This window comes from Fundulus heteroclitus, chromosome 24, assembly GCF_011125445.2.
Source record: "Fundulus heteroclitus isolate FHET01 chromosome 24, MU-UCD_Fhet_4.1, whole genome shotgun sequence".
In the NCBI taxonomy this organism is placed as follows: domain Eukaryota; kingdom Metazoa; phylum Chordata; class Actinopteri; order Cyprinodontiformes; family Fundulidae; genus Fundulus; species Fundulus heteroclitus.
The window spans coordinates 2517189-2538113 of record NC_046384.1 but is presented as its reverse complement, the minus strand read 5'-3'; the positions used below and the strand labels follow the sequence as shown (position 1 = coordinate 2538113).

The window sequence follows — 20925 nt, the reverse complement described above, 5'->3', positions numbered from 1 at the left end:
TTTGTGCGTTGGCTGTTTAACATGTTGAGTTAAACCAAAGTTTCTAAGTGTGTCACACAGTTCTTTTGAACTTCTGTCTTCAGGGTTGCCAACGTGAAAGTTGAAGTCTCCCACAATAACTAAACAGTCATAATCAATGCATATCACAGATAGGAGGTCACTAAAATCATTAAAAAAGTTTGATGTGGACTTAGGAGGCCTATAAACATTCAGAAACATAGTTCGTACCAGGCTCTTTACCTGGAGAGCCAAATGTTCAAAAGAGTCAAATTTCCCAAAAACACCTTTTTACACTTCAGTGAATCATTAAACAATGTTGCTACTCCTCCACCTTTCCTTTGCTGTCTGCTCTCACAAAGAAAATTGTAGTTTGGAGAAGTCGACAATCAGAATAGTTGCTTGATTAAATTCATATAACCATATTTCTGTTTAAAACATAACATCAAGTTTATTGTCAGAAGGAATTCATTAATTGAAAGTGATTTTCCTGACAGATATAATGTTTAATAAAGCCATTTTTATATGCATTTCAAGATCCTTGGAAGGACTTAGTGGTTGATGTCTGTGTGTCAGGTTGTAGCTGACAATTTATGGCTTGTAAGTATGATTATTCCCTTTTGTTACCATTTTAGCTTTCTTATTTCTGCCACGTATCATCACATATATATCACATCTATCTCCGACAAAAGGCCCAAGCTGATCCTGGAAACTATCATGACTAATAAGGTTGCTGCTAGGGCCCTGGTGTGTATCTCATAGAAGTGATCTGAAGGTCCTGAGCACCAGAATGTTCCTTGATAAGTAGAGGAGGATCTCGGGCTCTGCAGCCTTTGGAAGATACTGGTTTAGTCACAGAGCTGGGGATGTGGAGTGGATGTAGGCTAATCTTAAAAACCTCTTTCATGTTATGTGCGAATTCCAGAAAGGAAATCAGACGTTCTGCAGATTACATATTTAGAGAGAAACCACCTCTGTTGAACAGATGTCTGCTCTCCAAAATTTTTTTAAAAGTTGCCTATGAAGGTTACAGCCATTTGTTTAGCATCAGAACTCTTGAAAAAAATCTCATCTCCACAATTAATGGGCACGTGAGGGCCGCTGAGAAACAACTTAACATTAAATTACATTTAGCAAACGAATGTAATCCACGTTTAATACAATTTTATTATCCAGACGCTGTCGCCCAAGGCTTCAGCTTGTACTATGAGTTTTTTCAGGGTCAGGCGTTTCAAGACCCTTGGAAGGATGTCTGATACATTAGACATTATGCCACAGTCCAAATAGTTATAAATCAACACCTCTGTGTTTTTCTTGCTGCAGAAGTGTTTAATCCTACTTACAGATCCATTGTATAATATTAGGGTTCTTGGCCCTGTCGCTTGTTTTTTCTCCGGGTTGCTTAGTGCGAAGATTGTTGACATACCTTTGCTTGTTGTCATGATCCTCCTGGGTCTCCTGTTGGAGCGGAACTAATCTTATTAGTAAAGGAATTCCAACATTTCCAGCAGGTTTACTCCTATCATTTGTTTTGAGAACAGACCGTTGTTGTTTCACTTTTCTTGGGACACTTCTCTGTAGTATCAGCCAGTTCTCTTTGTCTAGGTGTGGGGTTCCTTGATCTTTTGGCCTTGCACTCAGAGTGGTCCAGGGAGGGCTGCTGGTGGGTTTGTTCTCATTTTCTTCAGGAAACTGTTTGTTTGCTGAATTGCTGGGCTGGTGGTCATAGTTTGGAATCACAGGCAGGGTTGTTTCATTCCCATATGCAGCATTTACATCATAATTCACTTCGAGTCGATGGATTTTCAGCTCCATAACAACTATTTTCTGTAGAGACATTTCAAAGTCCTCTGTGGTGAAGGTAGGCATCTTGTGCTGAAATAGCTGGACTCGGGTGGTTCTTCTCCATATCCACTTTATGTTGGTTTCTTTCCATAAGAGCGTTTTCCTGCAAAGTCTTTCTAACTCCTCTGGGGTGTAAAGAGGCCTCTTGTGTGGAATAGCTGAATAATAAAAGAGTCCACACAGGGAAAAATAAATAAATAAATAAAATTAAATAACTAAATCCTATTTTCTGTTGTTTTGGCTAAGAGATAAAAAGCAAAGAAAAGGTGAAATCCAAGCAAGCAGGGAGCAGAGAAAAAAAAAAGCATCCGAGCAGACAGAGAGAGGCAGAGAGCGATTATCAACAAATTCAAAACATATTTTAAGCGCAGCCTTGACCATTTTATGCTGTTGCTTAGGGACCTATTTTTAGATACAGAACACACAATTAATTCAAACCCAACCTTTTATTCACCCAACTTTTTACCAGGACTGCAAGTTTTTAAAAAAGAACACATGGTCTTTGAACTGTTTGAAAAGGGTAGAGCTTGGTGATGAGGTGGGTGTTTTGTTATGATGTGATTTTTGGGCACAGCAACAGGGGGACTTGTTAGAGATTATGAGATTACAGAGAATGGACTGTAAAGTTGGTTACCATGGAAATTACAGATAGACTGGAGACACAGAGTCTGATATACTTACATTGAACAGAATGACTGATTAAGGGAAGACGTGTCAGCTAGGACATGTCTACATTATGGTATGATCATCTCCATCAATGTGATGAATGGAACACTCATATCATACTCTGCATAAGTGTACACAACTGGTCCTACTTAATGTCTGTGTGAGTAATGAATGAGGCTCTTTAGCGTCCGGATATCTGCCCGTCGTGTTGTTGCGTATGAGAGCCCAGTACTGAAGCTGTAAACATTCCTCTGCCTTTTAGATTAAATATGGTAAAACATAGTGTTGGTTTCAAGAGTCTTTTTATTACTACAGAAGTCTACAGTAGAAACATCACATCATTCCGAAAAAGAACCTGGGGTGACCGCAGCCAGGTCAACTCTTTAACAATGCTAACAGTTTCCGTCATTACCTGACGGAAACGTACATTGTTAATTTGAGTCGAATCTGGGCCAACACAGCCTTCCAAACAACTTCAAAACACGCAAGTTAGACCAATATTGCGAACAGCTTAAGCTCTCATTACACAAACCAAAACGTATGAAGACACGTAAATGTATACAGACTTTATAGTTCTAACAGTAATCGGTCCAATTGGTTATTGTCTTCTTAAAGAAAGTTGATATACTGGTAATGATATCATTTTGTTTTAATTTTATGAATGTTTTTAACAGAAGATAGTGTATGTACATTATATGCAAAGTAAACTGTGTACAACATAATCAGTCTATTTTTCAAGGCTAACGTGCATATATACATTGTATTTAATGACATCACAGCTCAAGATTTTATTGCTTTCTTTGATTTCAAACTTTGCCGTTACACTATGACACCTTATTTGCTGTAGACAAGAAAGGCAGAGATGGTCAAAGGCCTCTTATCCAGATGGATGACCATCAAGTCATAATATGTGAAACGGTAAATGGTGGTACTTACACGTATGTGCTCTGTTCTCTCTGGAGATTTTGGTTAATTTCCATGAGGTGGGCTGTGCTAGTACTTCATGTCATGCAAAGGATTGTGGGATTCCTTATAGCTCCTTAGCACCGGTAAGGGACATTGTGAGGTTCTTTTGCTAAAGGAAGTATGATAGCAAGCATCCAGGCTCCTTTTCCTAGCTCCTTCCTTACTGATTGCACTATTTTGACAGCACTTATGATGAGCAGTGAGGAAATCCCACTTTTACTAAATAGTCCTTAGCCAAAAAGCTTTTTTGGAGGCAGCCTCTGCCTCTTTGTGCAACATAACGGGACAATAAAAAGAAATCAGCTGAGATATCAGGAAGAGAACTGTGGACTGTCACAAGTCTGGTTCATCCTTGGGTGCAATTTCTAAATGCCTGAAGGTGCATCTGTTCAAACAATTATATGCAAGTGACACCATGAGACAGCCCTGCCATCATACCACTCAAGAAGGAGACAGGTTTTGTGTCCCAAAGATAAACATGCTTTTCTCTGAAATGTGCATACCAACCCAAGAACAAAAGCAAAAGACCTTGTGAAGATCCTGGTTGAAACTGGTAAGAGTGTCACATTATCCACAATAAAACAAGTTCTGTACTGACATGGGCTGAAAGGCTACTGACAGGAAGAAGCCATTACTACAAATTACAGTTTTCAAATGCACACAGGAACAAGGACATCTATTTTTGAAGACATGTCCTGTGGTCTGATCAAATTAAAATTTTACTGTTTGGCCTTAAGGATCATCGTTATATTTGGAGGAAGAATGGGTAAGCTTTCAAGCCTAAGAATACCATCTGAACTGTAAAATCTGGGTTGGCAGCATCATGTGTGCTTATTTTGCTCCAGGCGGGACTGTTATAGCCTCGTGAGACCATCCTGATCTTGCGAGCTTTCAAGGTTTCACTCGCAGATCAGTCTGGCTACGTTCCGTTAAAGAAAATTTGGAGCAGTTCACCAAACGAACGTCCAATCAGCGTTGGCTTTGAGGCGGGTTGAGGTGTGACGCAACAAGAAGCGCGACAGTTTAGTCTAAAGAATATGGCGGCTTCAGCCGATGAAACTAGCGTTAGCGTGGCTATCGAGCAAGTTTTATCAGAATTACAGAGTATTTCTTCACTGAAAGAAGAGCAAAACACTGCTCTGGAGGCTTTTCTCAGAGGACAAGATGTTTTTGCTCTTCTCCCGACTGGTTTTGGCAAGAGCTTGTGGTTGTGTTTTCGTCGTCGCTGTTAGTACGTCATATGCTTCGTTGATCTGATTGGTTTATTTGGCCCGTCTACCACCAACATAGGCCAATCAGCAAACCAGTATTTTCGCCCCTTCCCAAAATTACTTCAACGGAAGGTTTCCAGATGGATATGCGGAGTCAGGTTAGGACTGTTACACTTCACAAAAATAAATGGCATCATGACTAATTACCATTATGTGGAAATTCTGAAGCAACATCTTAAGACAGCAGCAAGAAAGTTAAAGCTTGGGCACAAATGGGTCTTCCAAATGGAAAATACCAAAATAGTTAAGGAAAACAAAGTCAGCATTTTTGAGTGGTTATCACAAGGCTCTGATTTTATGGTCAAAGCTGAAACAGTGCAACTCACTCACCTATCAAGGATAAACATCCATGTTTTTCTAAATTAAAGTCACAAGATAACTAAACGCTTAAAGTGAAAAAGACATCAGACACTCTTAAAAAAAAATCTCACTACCTAGGAGGGGGGGTCTGGTGGTTGGAGCAGCGAGCATAGACTAAGAACACATCTGTGTTACAGCTCAGTCTGAGCAAATGAAATACAGTGAAAAAAAACTTTAAATGTGTTATGACAATGTTTAGCTACGAAAGAAATTCTGAAACCAGCAAGTGAAACCTGTTGCCTTTGATGAAAACACACAAACATCTCACAGCAAACTACAGATGTGCAGTTTGAGTTAGTATTCAAAGCAGAGCCATATTCTTTTCTGTATGGATTCTCATGTGTGTGTTTAAATTTGATTTGTGGATAAATCTTCGTCCACAAAGATCACAACAGAAAGGCTTCTGTCCCGTATGGATTCTTATGTGTCTGTCTAAAGTTGCTTTTTGGCTAAATCTTTTTCCACATAGATCACAACAGAAAGGCTTCTGTCCTGTGTGGATTCTCATGTGTGAGTTTAAATATGATTTTAGGCTAAATCTTTGTCCACATAGATCACAACAGAAAGGCTTCTGTCCTGTATGGATTCTCATATGTGTTTTTAAATTAGAGTTTTGGCTAAATTTTTGTCCACATAGATCACAACAGAAAGGCTGCTGTCCTGTATGGATTCTCATGTGTGTGTTTAAATGTGATTTGTGTTTGAATTTTTGTCCACATAGGTCACAACAAAAAGGCTTCTCTCCTGTGTGGATTCTCATATGTGTGTTTAAATGTGATTTGTGGCTAAATCTTTGTCCACATAGATCACAAGAGAAAGGCTTTTCTCCTGTATGGATTCTCATGTGTGTGTTTAAAGTTCCTCTTTGGCTAAACCTTTGTCCACATAGATCACAACAGAAAGGCTTCTGTCCCGTGTGGATTTTTACATGTGTGTTTAAACTTGATTTTAAGCTAAATCTTTGTCCACAAAGATCACAGCAGAAAGGCTTTTGTCCTGTATGGATTCTCATGTGCCTGTTTAAAGTTGCCTTTTGGCTAAATCTTTGTCCACAATGATCACAACAGAAAGGCTTATGTCCTGTGTGGATTTTCATGTGTGCGGTTAAATTTCCTCTTTGGCTAAATCTTTGTCCACATAGATCACAACAGAAAGGCTTCTCTCCTGTGTGGATTCTCATGTGTTTGTTTAAAGCGTATTTTCCAATAAATGCTTTGCCACAGTCTTCACAGCTAAGCTTCTCTCCTGCCCGGACTTTCCTAGATGAGTCTACATTTTTCTTCTCTGTAGAACATTTCTTATATCCAGAGTCTGACAAGTGTTTCAGCTCAGAGAGAGGGTGTTCTACATCACTGTCCTCTTCATCCTTCTCAGTGTCTTCTATCTCTAAAGAAATGGAAGCATCTCCATGATCTTGTATCGTAATGGATTCTTCTCCATCATTCTCTTCTGGAAGCTCTCTGCCTTTAATCTGGTCTGGATAAAGCTGTGAGAGCAGCAGAGACTGTTCATCATCCAGACTCTTTATGGGAGGAGCAGAGACTGGAAACCTGATGGCATTAATCACCTCCTTCCCATTGAGCTGCTCTCCTGGCAGACTGATGTAGACTCCCTCCTGTTCCTCCTTTATGTGGGGGGGCTTTGGGTCATGCAGGTCTTCAGGAGGTATGTGGTCTAAAGAAGCTTCTTCTTTAACAATCAGCTGCTGCTCAACATCTGCAGAAAAAATGTAAACACATTATGCATATTAGAAAATATTTAAATCTCAGCCTGAACTGAGGCACATTTTAATCAAGATATATTAAGGAAATTTAGGTAAACCTGCCAAGTAAAACGGCTTGTTGCATGATTGAGTTTTCATAATTTCATTTACAGAACATGTGGAACACTAAAACACAGAATAAAACAACAGAAAATCTCAGCATGCATGACTGTTATAACTTCCTCCAAAAATTCAGTTCTTTGTAGATCAACCTTTTGTACCTTAAAATGCTGAGAACACGATATTGAACTTTTCTGCCATGTTTTGTAAAGCAAAAAGTTATGCAGATGATCTATTTAATATTTACGAGCAAGTTACTTCAAAGGGAGTTTGTTTGAAATGTGCTTAATATTTCCAATGTGTGGTTACGTTATTATATGTGACTTCTGCTGTGTTTGATTTGTCTTTGGTGAGAAACGAGCCGTGCCGATCGGTTGATGTTAGACGTCTTTTCGACACTTCTCTTTCCTTCCTTCTAGGTTTCCTGCTCTGGTCTTTACAGTTTCCCGTGGTTTTTGTTGAAGCTCTTTGTCTCGACTGGTAACCGTCCTCCGGTTCGAAGTCCGCCCTCGCGCTAAGTTAGTGAGTTAGCCTGTGGTCTCGCCGAGGCCGGCTTGTGCATGAAATGTAGGGGGCAGAGTCCATAAGGGATAGACGTGTTAGAAAATGGATGAAAATTTTAATTGCCAATTATAATTATTAATACTCATAATCACACAGGTTAAAATTGCACAACAAATGGTAACATAGTTTTTAATAGTCTCTTTTTTTTCGGGCCGATTGTTCAGTCGTGCGAGCATTTTTTGAATCGGGCCGAATTTCAGCTTGATCGTAGAGGGGGGGAGGAGGGGGGACTGGCTTCTCACGACTACCTCCCGATCAGGAATCGGACGATCGTGAAAATCAAACATGTTTGAAATTCAGTCGGCTGTCGTGAGGTTTTCGTGAGCGCATCCTGCTGTTCAAGCAGAGCTACGAGGGGGCGCCCTCCCCTCCTCTCCGTCCCCGCCAGCGGAGGGAGGGGAGGGCGCCCCTGAAGCAACCTCCGGCCGGTGTTGGGGAGGGCGAGCCGTCAGGTCCGCGCAACGTGCGGTCCGCCTGTTTCGGTACTCCTCCGCTTGCTGGGGGGGGTCAGGCGACCTGCCGTGCCGCGCGGCCGCCGATGCGTCTCGTCTCTCCTCTCTCTCCCCTCCGTTCCCCCGACGCCCGGTGCCTCCTGCGGGCCACGCCAGAGCTGGGCTCGAACCCCCGCTCTGGGTCCCTATCACCTCGTCTCTTTTTTTCTGAAAATGTTGCACTAAAATATTTACCTGATTACCACACAGCTTGAATCACTTAATTCATATAGCGAAAATTCATGATACGCAGCATTTTGGATCAGCTGAAGACTTGGAACTGCATTTTGTGGACTTCCTGATAGTAAAGAATTACAATAGTCCAGCCTTGAAGTCACAAATGCGTGGACTAGTTTTTCAGCGTCGCTCCTGGACAGAATGTTTCTAATTTTGGCGATATTCCAGAGGTGAAAAAAGGAAACTCTGGAAACCTGTTTAATATGGGATTTAAATGACATGTCTTGGTCAAAAAGTAACACCAAGATTTTTTACTTATTACCAGAGGCCAAGTTAATGCCATCCAGATTAAGTGATTGATTAAGAACTTTATTTTTTGAGGACTCTGGTCCAAAGATTATAACTTCTGTCTTGTCAGAATTTAAATGCAGGAAATTTAAAGTCATCCAGCTTTTGATGTCATCAAGACATGACTGCAGTCGAAGTATTTGATTGGATTCATCAGAATTTATGGATAAATATAGCTGAGTGTCATCAGCATAACAGTGGGAATTAATCCCATGTTGTCTGATAATTTTGCCGATCGGAAGCATATATATAGTAAATAGAATTGGTCCAAGAACTGAACCCTGTGGTACTCCACAGGTGACCCTAGAGTTTGAAGAAGATTTATTATTAACATGAACAAACTGGAATCTATCCAACAGATAGGATTTAAACCAGCCTAATGCTTTCCTCTTAATCCCTACAGTATGTTCAAGTCTTTGTAGGAGAATATTGTGATCAACTGTATCAAATGCAGCACTGAGATCTAACAGGACAAGTACAGACACAAGTCCATTATCTGAGGCCATGAGAATATCATTAGTGACCTTCAGCAGAGCTGTTTCAGTGCTATGATGAGCTCTGAAGCCTGAAACTCTTAAATTGGTTAATACTTTGTAAGTGTTCAAATAGTGGATATTATTCAACTCATTCAATGCATATGTCTCTGATTATTATCTTTTTGATAAAATTAGACGTATTTGGTGTGGATTCAGGAAATGTATAAAAATTAATACATTATTTCATAAAGTAATCTTAATGCATGTTGCATTTAAACAACATTTAACAGCAGTGATTTAGTTAATTATTATTGTTTTGTTTCAGATACGCATGAATCCAGTGAGTTTTGGCCTTATGCTTCACAAACTACACAAATCCTTACTGTTGATAGGAGCAGCAGTTAATGGAAAGCTGCTATCAGTCTCCTCCTTCACAAGGAGCTGCTCTCCTTCCTGACGGGCCCCGGGTTCCTCCTGTTCCTCCTTTATGTGGAGGGGCTCTGACTCCTGCTGCTCCCCCTCAGGACTCTGTTTTTCAGGAGCCTCTTCTTTAACATCTGCAGTCAACACTGAAACACATTACATGCTTTATCAACAACTAGATCTTTACAATGTTCCCACCATGCCAACAGATGAGACTGAAACTGATCAAAACGGCCAATATGTTCGGTACATATTCAGCTGTAAATTTCGTTCACAACACTAGTTATCTATATATTGTACTCATAGGACAAAATCTATCAGTAAAATTCTGTTTATAATAGTATCCATCTCTATATTTATTCAGTAAAAACTCATGTCCTGTACTTATGGAACCATTGTTTATCCTGCACTTGCTGCTATTGCATATCTGGTTAGACAAAAACTGCATTTTGTTGCCTTGTACCTGTACCTGTGTAATGACAATAAAGTTGAATCTAATCTAATCTAAAATGGTTTCCCATTTGGCACCAACACTGTTCATCACCCTGACCCCTCCATCCCCATATTATTGTATCCATGGTAACATTGGTCAGATACTAGCAATTAAGAACATGAGTGTCCATGTTTCTTTATTACTTTCAGACAAAAGGGAATTATAGGTGAAAATATGTCAGTGTTTCGGAATTAAAATGACAATAAAATAATTTTGAAAAAAAATATTTGTGAGGGGAAAACACATGTTTTAATATATTTAGATGTAAATAAATATAAAGAAATAAAAGGTGGGGAGGGAAAAAATTCACCAATATAAATAATAAATACAAATACAATAATAAATAGGAAAAGAGACCACCGACCACTCCATCTCCCTATTATTGTAGCCATGGTAACAGCGGCCACATTCAAGACACGAATGAATACACCAGCACCCATTTTTTTTTTTTTTTTACAACTTTCAGACATAAGGGAATTAAAGGTGGAAATATATTAGTGTTTCAGAATTAAAAGGACGATAAAACTATTTGAAAATCTTTTTGAGGGAAAAAATAAGTTTGAATATATTTGAATGCCAAAAAAAAAATAAAAAAATCACATACAAATGAAAAACCCCTTTTAATAAATACACAAGATAAAATAAAGAGTTCAAAAAAATGTATGACTGAAAAATCTGTGGTTTAAATAAAAAAAAACATGCATTAAAGCAAAGAGATAAAATATAACATGTAAACATTGAAACATTAGTTGCAGCTGTTTAGTTGAATAAATGTATTTTTATTATTTCTGTTGAATTTAATGGCACATAAATATATAATGTACCTACTTTATGGACTAGAATTTACTTTGACTCATTTATTTATTCGACATGCTATACTAACATTAGCACCTCCTATGCTACATGCTAAGCTAGCATTAGCACCTCCTAAGCAGAGCTGCAGGCTTAGCCAGTTTTCTGGAGGAAAGCCTGCAACGAGTTGTGATGAAGAGGAGGAATCCATCAGCTGCTGAAAACGGCTCCTAAACTTTAGCTCCATCCACACAGTTAGCATGAAGAAGGAAATCTCCAAACCTGATGGGTGCAGCAGAACTCTGGGCTGGAAAACATCCCCCATCATTGGTGTCTCCTCTGCTGCGTCCTGCCGCTCTTTGAGCTCCTGCTTCCCTCCAGTTTCTCCGCTGTGCCTCCAGCTGCTGGACTTCTTTCCAGACTTCATCACCTGCAGCAGCTGCTGCTCTCTTTCAGCGTCACCACAGCACAAGGACAAAGAACCCGGAAGGATCAACGTGGCTGTGCGTTTGGGAGGAGAGACGTCACAACCATAGACACATAAGAGTAGACCCCCCGTTGACTGTCATAGTGCATAAATTACGCCCGCCATCTTGGAGCGGTCTTCGTGAGAACAGCAGGAGGATAACAGAAGCAGATTTCACACCCTTCTCAGGATTTCTAATTAACTTGTTCGTAAAACGACAGGCAATCATGTTATGTTGTTGTTGTTTTATTTTTACTAAATTAAACTAAAAAAAGTAAACGTGGTCTTGTGGTGTATTTTTAAATAGTTCCATGCTGTTGTTTTTAATCGCAGAGAGCATCAAAGTCTTAAGTCATGTTCACTTCTATCTGACAGATATCAGTCGCCAAACACTATTTTCTAATAGATGTTTATTTATAATTGTGTATTACTAATATGAAAGGATTGAAGCTCATTCTGCTGCACAAGGCTGAAAAGATGAGTGTGGCTAATTCTAGTAAAACGTGGATTCTAATGTAAAACATGACACAATACTCGATTAGAGACAGTTCTTGTAGCTAATTTGTGCTCGTTAATGCGTGTTAAAGTACTTTACATATTCCTCTATTGAAGTGTCACTAAAGTTTGAGAACACATTCTCTCCTTTTAGAAAAAGAAAACCATGTATTAGGACTGTCAATGGAGTTCAGCTGTCTGAAGTATCCTTGTTCCATCTCAAAACATGTGAACAAAAAATAATCTAGTAAGATTTTTCCTGTTTTCTTCTGTGTTTATTTCTCTCATGAAACTTCTGTTAATTTGAACACATTTGCTTTATATTATACAGACTTATAGATGCACCTACCTAAGAGGACATGCAAATATGTCACCTTTAATGTAAAATTTATAACGTTAATCTTTCTCCTAAATTAGAAGGATTAAGGTTATGTCCTATGCCCCTTTATGAAGTGTGTACCTGGTAGGTAGGTAGGTAGTTAGGTATATTTATATAGAACTTTTCAGTAACAAGGCATTCAAAGTGCTGTACATTAACAGAAAAACGTTACAGACATGCATAGGAAAAACAAAGCAATAAGCCCAATAAATCCTTGACTAGAACTCTTTCATAGGTTAATAAACATACAGATAGAACTAAATTCACCACTAAACATTCTAAGGAAGCTACAGTTCGAGGTCTCTGATCTGACTGTTCAGACTCTACAGTTTAAACAGAAAGCAGCAGAGTAGGAGAAAAAAGCAGAGTAGAGGTGGTGTGTGTGTGTGTGTGTGTGTGTGTGTGTGTGTGTGTGTGTGTGTGTGTGTGTGTATACGCAATGGGAAATTGGAAAGTTCCAGAATGTTAGTAGGGGTAAAATAAGGACACTCTGGACTTTTGCTGAACTTGGTTGATTTAAACTTCACCCTTCACACTGGAGACCCTCCTAATGATGTCAAGAGTGATTCATTTTTCCCTATTTACTGTTTTTTACAGTAGAACTGTTATATGCGCATTCTTTCCAGGAATAAGAGGAAACATCTGTTGTGAAATGTAACTAGAACATCCCACATACACACCAATATAAATCTAGCCCTATAAAAGGTGACAAAGTTGTGATGGTCGGGATTGTACTGAATGAAGATGTGAGTCTAAGTCTTGGAATTACAATCCCCCTGCTAGCTGATAAGAAGAAACAGCTTTGTCTCATCTTGTCTTTTTTGAAGTTGATTTCTCTCCAACAGTGCCTGTGTGTGTGTGTTTTTTTTGTCTGTGAATATGGGAGACTAAAAGACACTGGAAAGTTTAGTGATAGTAAGGGTAAAAAGAGGACAACTGGTCTGTTTTTCACTAACAATGGAGATCCTCCTGTTGATATCAAAGGTAATTAATATTTGGCTATTTCCTGTTATTCACTGTAGAACAGTTATATAAGTACTCTTTCCAGGAATAAGAGGAAACATCTGTTCTGATACATGACTAGAACACCACACATACACATCCATGTAAATGAAATCCATAAATTTACGGTAAAACTTGTGATGTGAGGGGATTCTTGCTGAATGGAAACATGAATGTGTAACTTGGCGTTTGTACAATAGAGGTCCCCCTGCTTTCCGATAAGGAGGTTTGTCTCGTCTCAACTTTTTTGAGTCTTTTTTCAAGTTCATTTCTAGCAAACATGAACTGTGCCAGATAGCACTTGTAGCCATTAGTCTTTGATAGTGATGGAACGTTAATAGGATGTTCAGTGCGCTCTGTTCAATATATATAAATATTATATAAGTAATATATATATATAAATATAGAATATATATATTATATAATCATTATATATATAGTCTACTATATATATGTTATATATAATATATGATAGATATGTAATATATAATATATTATATATAGTATTAATCCTATATCTCTATTTATATATATATCTATTATTATATAACTCTAATATATATCTATTATCTCTCTAATATCCTGTATTATTTTTATCTCTGATTCCTATATCTATATAGATATCTTATATCGATATCTATATAATATCTCTATGATATCTCTATATCTCATCCTTATATCTCATAGATAATCTATCGATCTTTCTATATCTCTCGCTCTTCTCTCTCGATATATCTCTTCGCTATATATTGCTCTCTCTCTATATCTCTCTAGCTATATACTCATCCGTCTCTCTCATATGCTTAATATCGATATCTATCTAGATCTCTCTCGATCTCTATCTCTCGCTATATCTCTAGCTCTCTAGATCTAGATATCTCTCTCGATCTCTACTCGATATCTATCTAGATCTATAGATATAGATTCTCTATAGATATATATATATATATATCTCGATATATCTATATATCTATATATCCTAATATATATAGATATATATATATATATTATAGATCTATCTCTATATATAGATATATATATATCTATATATAGATATATATCTATATATATATCGATATAGTTATAGATATCTATATATATAGATCTCTATATATATAGATATCGATATATCTCTCTCTCTCTAGATCTCTCTATCTATATCTATCTATATCTCTCTCTATCTCTCTCTCTCTATATCTCTTCTCTCTCTCTCTCTATCTATTCTATATATATATCTCTAGATCTCTCTCTCTCTATATCTCTAGCGATAGCGAGAGCGAGCGAGAGATAGATAGATAGATAGATAGATAGATAGATAGATAGATAGATAGATATATATATATATATATAGAGAGAGAGAGAGAGAGAGAGAGAGAGAGAGAGAGAATGTAAACTTCTGGCATCAAATCAATGTGAACGTTATCTTAACCAATCACAGGGCAATAAAACAATGTCTTTAAAAATGTCACTTATTGTTTTGGCATTTACAAAATAGGAACAATTTTTGTAGTTGAACAAAGCTAAAAACAGGAAACATAAAACAAGTTTTATTCAGATTCCCTGTCTGACAGTGAAGAAAAAAAATGTATGTTTCATTTTATGTAGTGTATGTACACTTCTGGGTTCAACTGTATGTGAATGTCATCTTAACCAGTAACAGTGCACATCACTCGCCTATCAAGGATAAACATCCGTTTCTCCAACTTAAATTCTGAGGTTCAGTGTAAGGGATCCACAGGTAAAAGCAATCACAATCAGAAGAAAACACCATTGCTAAGGTGAAAACAAAAAAACATCAGACTACCTTAAATAAATTTCATTAGCTAGGCAGGTGGGCCTAGTAGTTAGAGCAGCAAGCATAGACTGAGAACAGACCTGGGGCCCGGTCTTCGTACGTCGCTTAAAACATCCGATCAAATGAGACATCCAAGATAATATCATCGTGCTAATCATGATCCGGCTAATTGGGTTCTTCGAACACACCCGTTGTTTACGATTAGTATGGCTGGATTGAGTTATCTGAGATAACTGCATGTTCATGCGCCGGAGTAAAAGGGGAAATGTGTCGATAGTAGAAACAATGATCAGCAACGCTGCTATTGGCTGTTCAGCGTGGCCAAAGAACGCCCACAGTTTTTCTCCCAAGCAGAACAGAAGCTTTTAATGGAAGGTTATGCCAAATTTGAGTCATTGATTAAAATGACAGGGGATTTACGCAGTAGTCACAAAAAAGTTACTGGAATATTACAAGCAATAGTGAATTAAAGAGTTTTAAACAACTTCAATATAACTATAACCTGGAAAAATGTGATTTCTTTAGATACCTTCATCCAAGATATCATTACAATAAACATATTAAATTTGTGGAGGAGGATGAGACAGGTATACTTAAAATCTTATTAGATTCCAGCAAAGGAAGACCTCCCAAAAAAAAAAAAAAAACAATATCCAAACTATACTCATGTCTACAAACAGAGAGAAAATGTAATACAACATATCTTAAGGTTAAATGGGAAAAACAAGTTAAAATAACAATAACTGATGTTTGGTTAAATATTTGTAATTCTGTGATCCACACGTCAAGTTTTGATCTATGGGGGAATTTTCCTGGACATGCATGGTGCGTTTTTTTGTTACACCTAACATTAAAAGTAAACATTGTAACGACACTGAGAAGGCAAAATGTTTGAAGAACTGTGGGAATGTGTCTGCAAGATATTTTCCATGTCTTCTGGGAATGTACTAAAAGTGATAAAAGAAATCAATACTAAAATGGACTTAAATTTACGCTATGATTTTACTACGGTTTTCCTGGGTAGTTTACCTCAAGAGCTGAAGAAGTCTGATTGATATCTCCTACTAATACTAATAGCAGGTGCAAAGAAAGCTATAACTCGCAGGTGGCTTGATGCGGGACCACCATCATGTTCGGACTGGAAGGACATAATTGAGGAAATTCACACAATGCATGACTTTTTCATTAAGACTTGCCACGTATAAATACAATACTGGAAATAAATAGAACATTCATCGGAACTTGACACCAACTGTATAAGTAATGTAATTACTTTTTTTTGATTATTATTCAACTGCTCCTGTCAAACTAGTTGCTCTGTAATTTTTGTTGGAGGGGGTCCAATTGTTCAATGTATGTATGTATATTTCTAAAACTACTAAAATGACAAAAATAAAGTACTAAAAAAAACGACAGGGAACAAAGTCTGCTAAAGCCAGGAGAGAGGGCTGGCAAAAAGTAGCAGACAAATTAAATGCGTAGGTGCTGTCCATGGTAGATGTTTCTATCACTTTCTACAGTATGTATTTTTGCATTTTAATAATTTCATATTTACTTTGTTCTTTTATGTTAGAGCCCCCACGTGGCCCGCAAGAACATGGGGACAAGTAAAAGTGAAGTACAAGAATATTCTACAAAATGGTAGCCTTTAATGATTATACTGTATTTTAAAAAGCCCCTTTTTCCTCTTTTTAAAAGCCACTTTTAAATGCACTAAAAAAATTCTTTGGATGAATATAAAAAAATAAAATAAAAAATAAAAAAATAAAAATCCCTCCTCCATGTTGAACACTTAATGTGTGGTTCCAAAAAATTATGTAAATAACAGCCTCACGAGAAAAACAATATCTATCTACAATTACACTGTTGCGCTGCACTAAAGGATACTGTCTGTCTCGCAATGCACGAATAACTCGAAAAGCTCTGCGAATTATTCTTGCACCTTCCGCAACAGGTGGCTGTCGTAAACATGGACAAGACATGGCTACGACAGACTTCCCATCTCCTCCCCCTATAAGGCCGCGATCTGATCCTGTTTACATGAAATAAGCTTGCTCGCGAGCAGGCTCAAGTTTGAGGACATTTTGCTATGACAGCAAGTCCAGGATGACTGTCAAAGAACCAAACAATCCAAGATCATGCCAAATCGTCAACAATCAAATCCAGCTAACTGAGTTAGCGACGTACAAAGAACTGGCCCCTGTTCTACAGCTCAGCCCGAACAGATTAATTACAATGAAATTTTTTTAAATGTTGAAGACATATCTAAAAAATAGCCACAAGAGAAATGCTGAAAATACCATGTGAAGACGGTTGCCTTTGATGACAACACACAAATATCTCATAGTAAACTACAGCTGTGCACTTAGTTAGCGTTCATATTTATCCTCATGTATGGATTCTCATATGTGTCTTTAACGTTGCTTTATGTCTAAATTGTTGTCCACATAGATCACAACAGAAAGGATTTTGTCCTGTATGGATTCTCATGTGTTTGTTCAGATTTCCTCTTTCGCTAAATTTGTGTCCACATAAATCACAACAGAAAGGCTTCTGTCCTGTATGGATTCTCATGTGTGTGATTAAAGTTTCTTTGCGGCTAAATCTTTGTCCACAAAGATCACAACAAAAAGGCTTCTGTCCTGTATGGATTCTTATGTGCGTGTTTAAATTTGATTTTTGCTTAAATCTTTGTCCACATAGATCACAACAGAAAGGCTTCTGTCCTGTATGGATCCTCATGTGTGTGTTTAAAGCTGCTTTTCGAGTAAATTTTTGTCCACACAGATCACAACAGAAAGGCTTCTGTCCTGTATGGATTCTCATGTGTGTGTTAAAATGTGACTTGTGTCCAAATCTTTGTCCACATAGATCACAACAAAACGGCTTCTGTCCTGTATGGATTCTGCTGTGTCTGTTCAAAGTTGATTTTAGACTAAATCTTTGTCCACATAAATCACAACAGAAAGGCTTTTGTCCTGTATGAATTTTCATGTGTGTGTCTAAAGTTGATTTTAGGCTAAATCTTTGTCCACATAGATCACAACAGAAAGGCTTCTGTCCTGTGTGGATTACCATGTGTCTGTTTAAATTAGATTTTTGGCAAAATCTTTGTCCACATAAATCACAACAGAAAGGCTTCTGTCCTGTATGGATTCTCATGTGTGTGTTTAAAGTTGATTTTCGGGTAAAACTTTGTCCACATATATCACAACAGAAAGGCTTCTCTCCTGTGTGGATTCTCATGTGTCTGTTTAAGTCGTATTTTCCAATAAATGTTTTGCCACAGTCTTCACAGCTAAGCTTCACTCCTTTCTGGACATTCCTTTGTGACACCACATTTTTCTTCTCTGTAGAACATTTCTTATATTCTGAGTCTGACAAGTGTTTCAGCTCAGAGAGAGGGTGCTCTACATCACTGTCCTCTTCATCCTTCTCACCGTCTTCAGCCTCTAAAGAAATAGAAGCAGCATCTCCATGATCCTGTAACCTGATGGATTCTTCTCCATCATTCTCTTCTGGAAGCTCTCTGCCTTTAATCTGGTCTGGATAAAGCTGTGAGAGCAGCAGAGACTGTTCATCATCCAGACTCTTTATGGGAGGAGCAGAGACTGGAAACCTGATGGCATTAATCACCTCCTTCCCATTGAGCTGCTCTCCTGGCAGACTGATGTAGACTCCCTCCTGTTCCTCCTTTATGTGGGGGGGCTTTGGGTCATGCAGGTCGGCAGGAGGTCTGTGGTCTAAAGAAGCTTCTTCTTTAACAATCAGCTTCTGCTTAACATCTGTAGGAAACATTTAAAACACATTATGCATATTAGAAAATATTTAAATTTCAGCCTCAACTGAGAAACATTTTAATTAAGATATGTTAATGGGCTGCATGGTGCCGCAGTGGGTAGTACTGCTGCCTTGCAGCAAGAAGGTTCAGGGTTCAAATCCCACCCTGGGTCTTTCTGCATGGAGTATGCATGTTCTCCCTGTGCATGCGTGGGTTCTCTCCGGGTACTACGGCTTCCTCCCACAGTCCAAAAACATGACTGTTAGATTAATTGGTGTGAGTGTGTGCATGAATGGTTGTTTGTCCTGTTTGTCTCTGTGTTGCCCTGCGACAGAGTGGCGACCTGTCCAGGGTGTACCCTGCCTCTCGCCCAGTGAACGCTGGAGATAGGCACCAGAAACCCCCGTGACCCCATGAGGGATTAAGCGGTTTGGAAAATGGATGGATAGATGGATGTTAAGGTAATTTAGATAGAGCTAATTCTTTGATTTAACTACTACTGTCTTATTGTTTATTTTGCATCATCGTTTCTTGTTTCGTGTCTTGTTTGTTAAAACAAGACATAATGTCTTGGCATTTTTCATGTTCTGGTGCCTCACAACCTGCCAGGTAAAATGGATTGTTGAATGATCGGACTACGGCTCCCAGCATGCAACACGGCCTAATACCAGAAAAGATACCTGAGAGACCACGCCCCGAGATGATAAAACCACAATGTGGAAATATGGTCAGAAAAACGAGGAACCCATATCAACCTACCCTGTTGCAAACATGGTTTTTCACATCACTGTAAATTTGAACGGCTTTACATTGCTTGCTTTCAAATTCATTGGCAGATTACTTAAAGGGAAACTCACCCCTAATCAATTTTTTGCCAATAAACTCCTAACATGGTTGTCTTATAGGACTGTCCAAGTCTTTATTTTTAACAAATGAGTGCATATTGGTTGAAATCCTACTTTTGTGTCTAAAATTGTCTGTGGTGCCCTCCAATGGTGGTCTTGCATTGAATTTGGAATCCTTCTTGCTATTGGTTCAAAAGTTTGTGTAATTTTGAGAAACTGAGGGGTATAAAAGCGGCTCTGTCTAAAAAAAACATACAAAAAAAAACCAACACACACAGTTCCGTTTTTTGCCCCTGTAGAGAGCACTGTTGTTGCACTTTTCCGATTCCTCAAGAAACTTTGTTTTCAAATAAGCGACTAGCAAGAGATCTGGTGACTTTTTATGTATTATTGGTGAATTCACATAAAAGCACCAATGGTTCTGCAGTGAAGGCAGCAGCAATGCTGCAGTGAGTCCCGCCCTGATTCCCTCAGCACAGTCTCACAGGCAGCTGCATCGTCCTGAAAGCCCTGCATAAAGTAAGCGCAAAGAGAGAGTATATATAACACATGCAATGATATTATCTTGCCACTTACTGACACCGCACGTAGTGCAATCGGATACCAGTCTAAGCTGTGGAGACACTGGTATTCCCGTGTTCTTAAAACTCCAATTCAACTGATAATGGTACTTGTTTTGTGTTTTTATTCTTATCTATTTATTTATTTTATTTATGTATTCATTGGACCATGAATCCGGAATGTACCGGTCCGTTGTGGTGAAGAGAGAGCTGAGCCAAAAGGCAAAGCTCCTTTACCGGTTCCTACCCTCATCTATGGTCATGAGCTTTGGGTCGTGACCGAAAGAACGGATACAAGCGGCCGAATTGAGTTTTCTCCGTAGTGTGTCTGGGCTCTCCCTTAGAGATAGGTTGAGGAGCTCAGTCATCCGGGGAGGACTCAGAGTAGAGCCGCTGCTCCTCCACGTCGAGAGGAGCCAGTTGAGGTGGCTCGGGCATCTGGTTAGGATGCCTCCTGGACGCCTCCCTGGTGAGGTGTTCCGGGCACGTCCCACCAGGAGGAGGCCCAGGGGAAGACCCAGGACACGCTGGAGGGACTATGTCTCTCTGCTGGGAACGCCTTGGGATTCCTCCTGAGGAGCTGGCCCAAGTGGCTGGGGAGAGGGACGTCTGGGCCTCCCTACTGAAGCTGCTACCCCCGCGACCCAACCCCGGATAAGCGGAAGACAATGGATGGATGAATCCGGAATAAAGTTTATCTATCTAACATGCGCAAAGCTGCCAGTGATTCCACCCTCGATTACAAAGTGGGATATAGGTATAATGTAAATATAGTTTTGTTTATTTTTTTTCTGAAACTATTGCACTAAAATAATTACCAGATTTCCACACAGTTGAATCACTTATTCACCTTGTTCAGTGCATGTGCCTCAGATTATTATCATTTTGGTCAAATTAGATGTATGCAGCGT

The 20925-nt window shown here is 38.7% G+C and overlaps 2 protein-coding genes across 2 annotated transcripts in view; both read right to left on the bottom strand.

Annotated features, from left to right (window-relative positions):
* The window catches only part of LOC105921678 (NLR family CARD domain-containing protein 3), a 1041521-nt gene that overhangs the window by 675839 nt on the left and 344757 nt on the right, over positions 1–20925 (bottom strand). The gene's annotated exons all lie outside the window — the stretch shown is intronic.
* LOC118557863 (gastrula zinc finger protein XlCGF8.2DB-like) lies at positions 4802–6403 on the bottom strand. Its single transcript, XM_036128338.1, has one exon. It carries the CDS (start codon positions 6283–6285, stop codon positions 5407–5409), a length of 879 nt encoding a protein of 292 aa, XP_035984231.1. The 5' UTR covers positions 6286–6403; the 3' UTR covers positions 4802–5406.

Coding starts and splice junctions, on each gene's coding strand:
- LOC118557863 (XM_036128338.1), bottom strand. CDS start 6,285: ATGAGAATCCACACAGGAGAGAAGCCTTTCTGTTGTGATCTATGTGGA.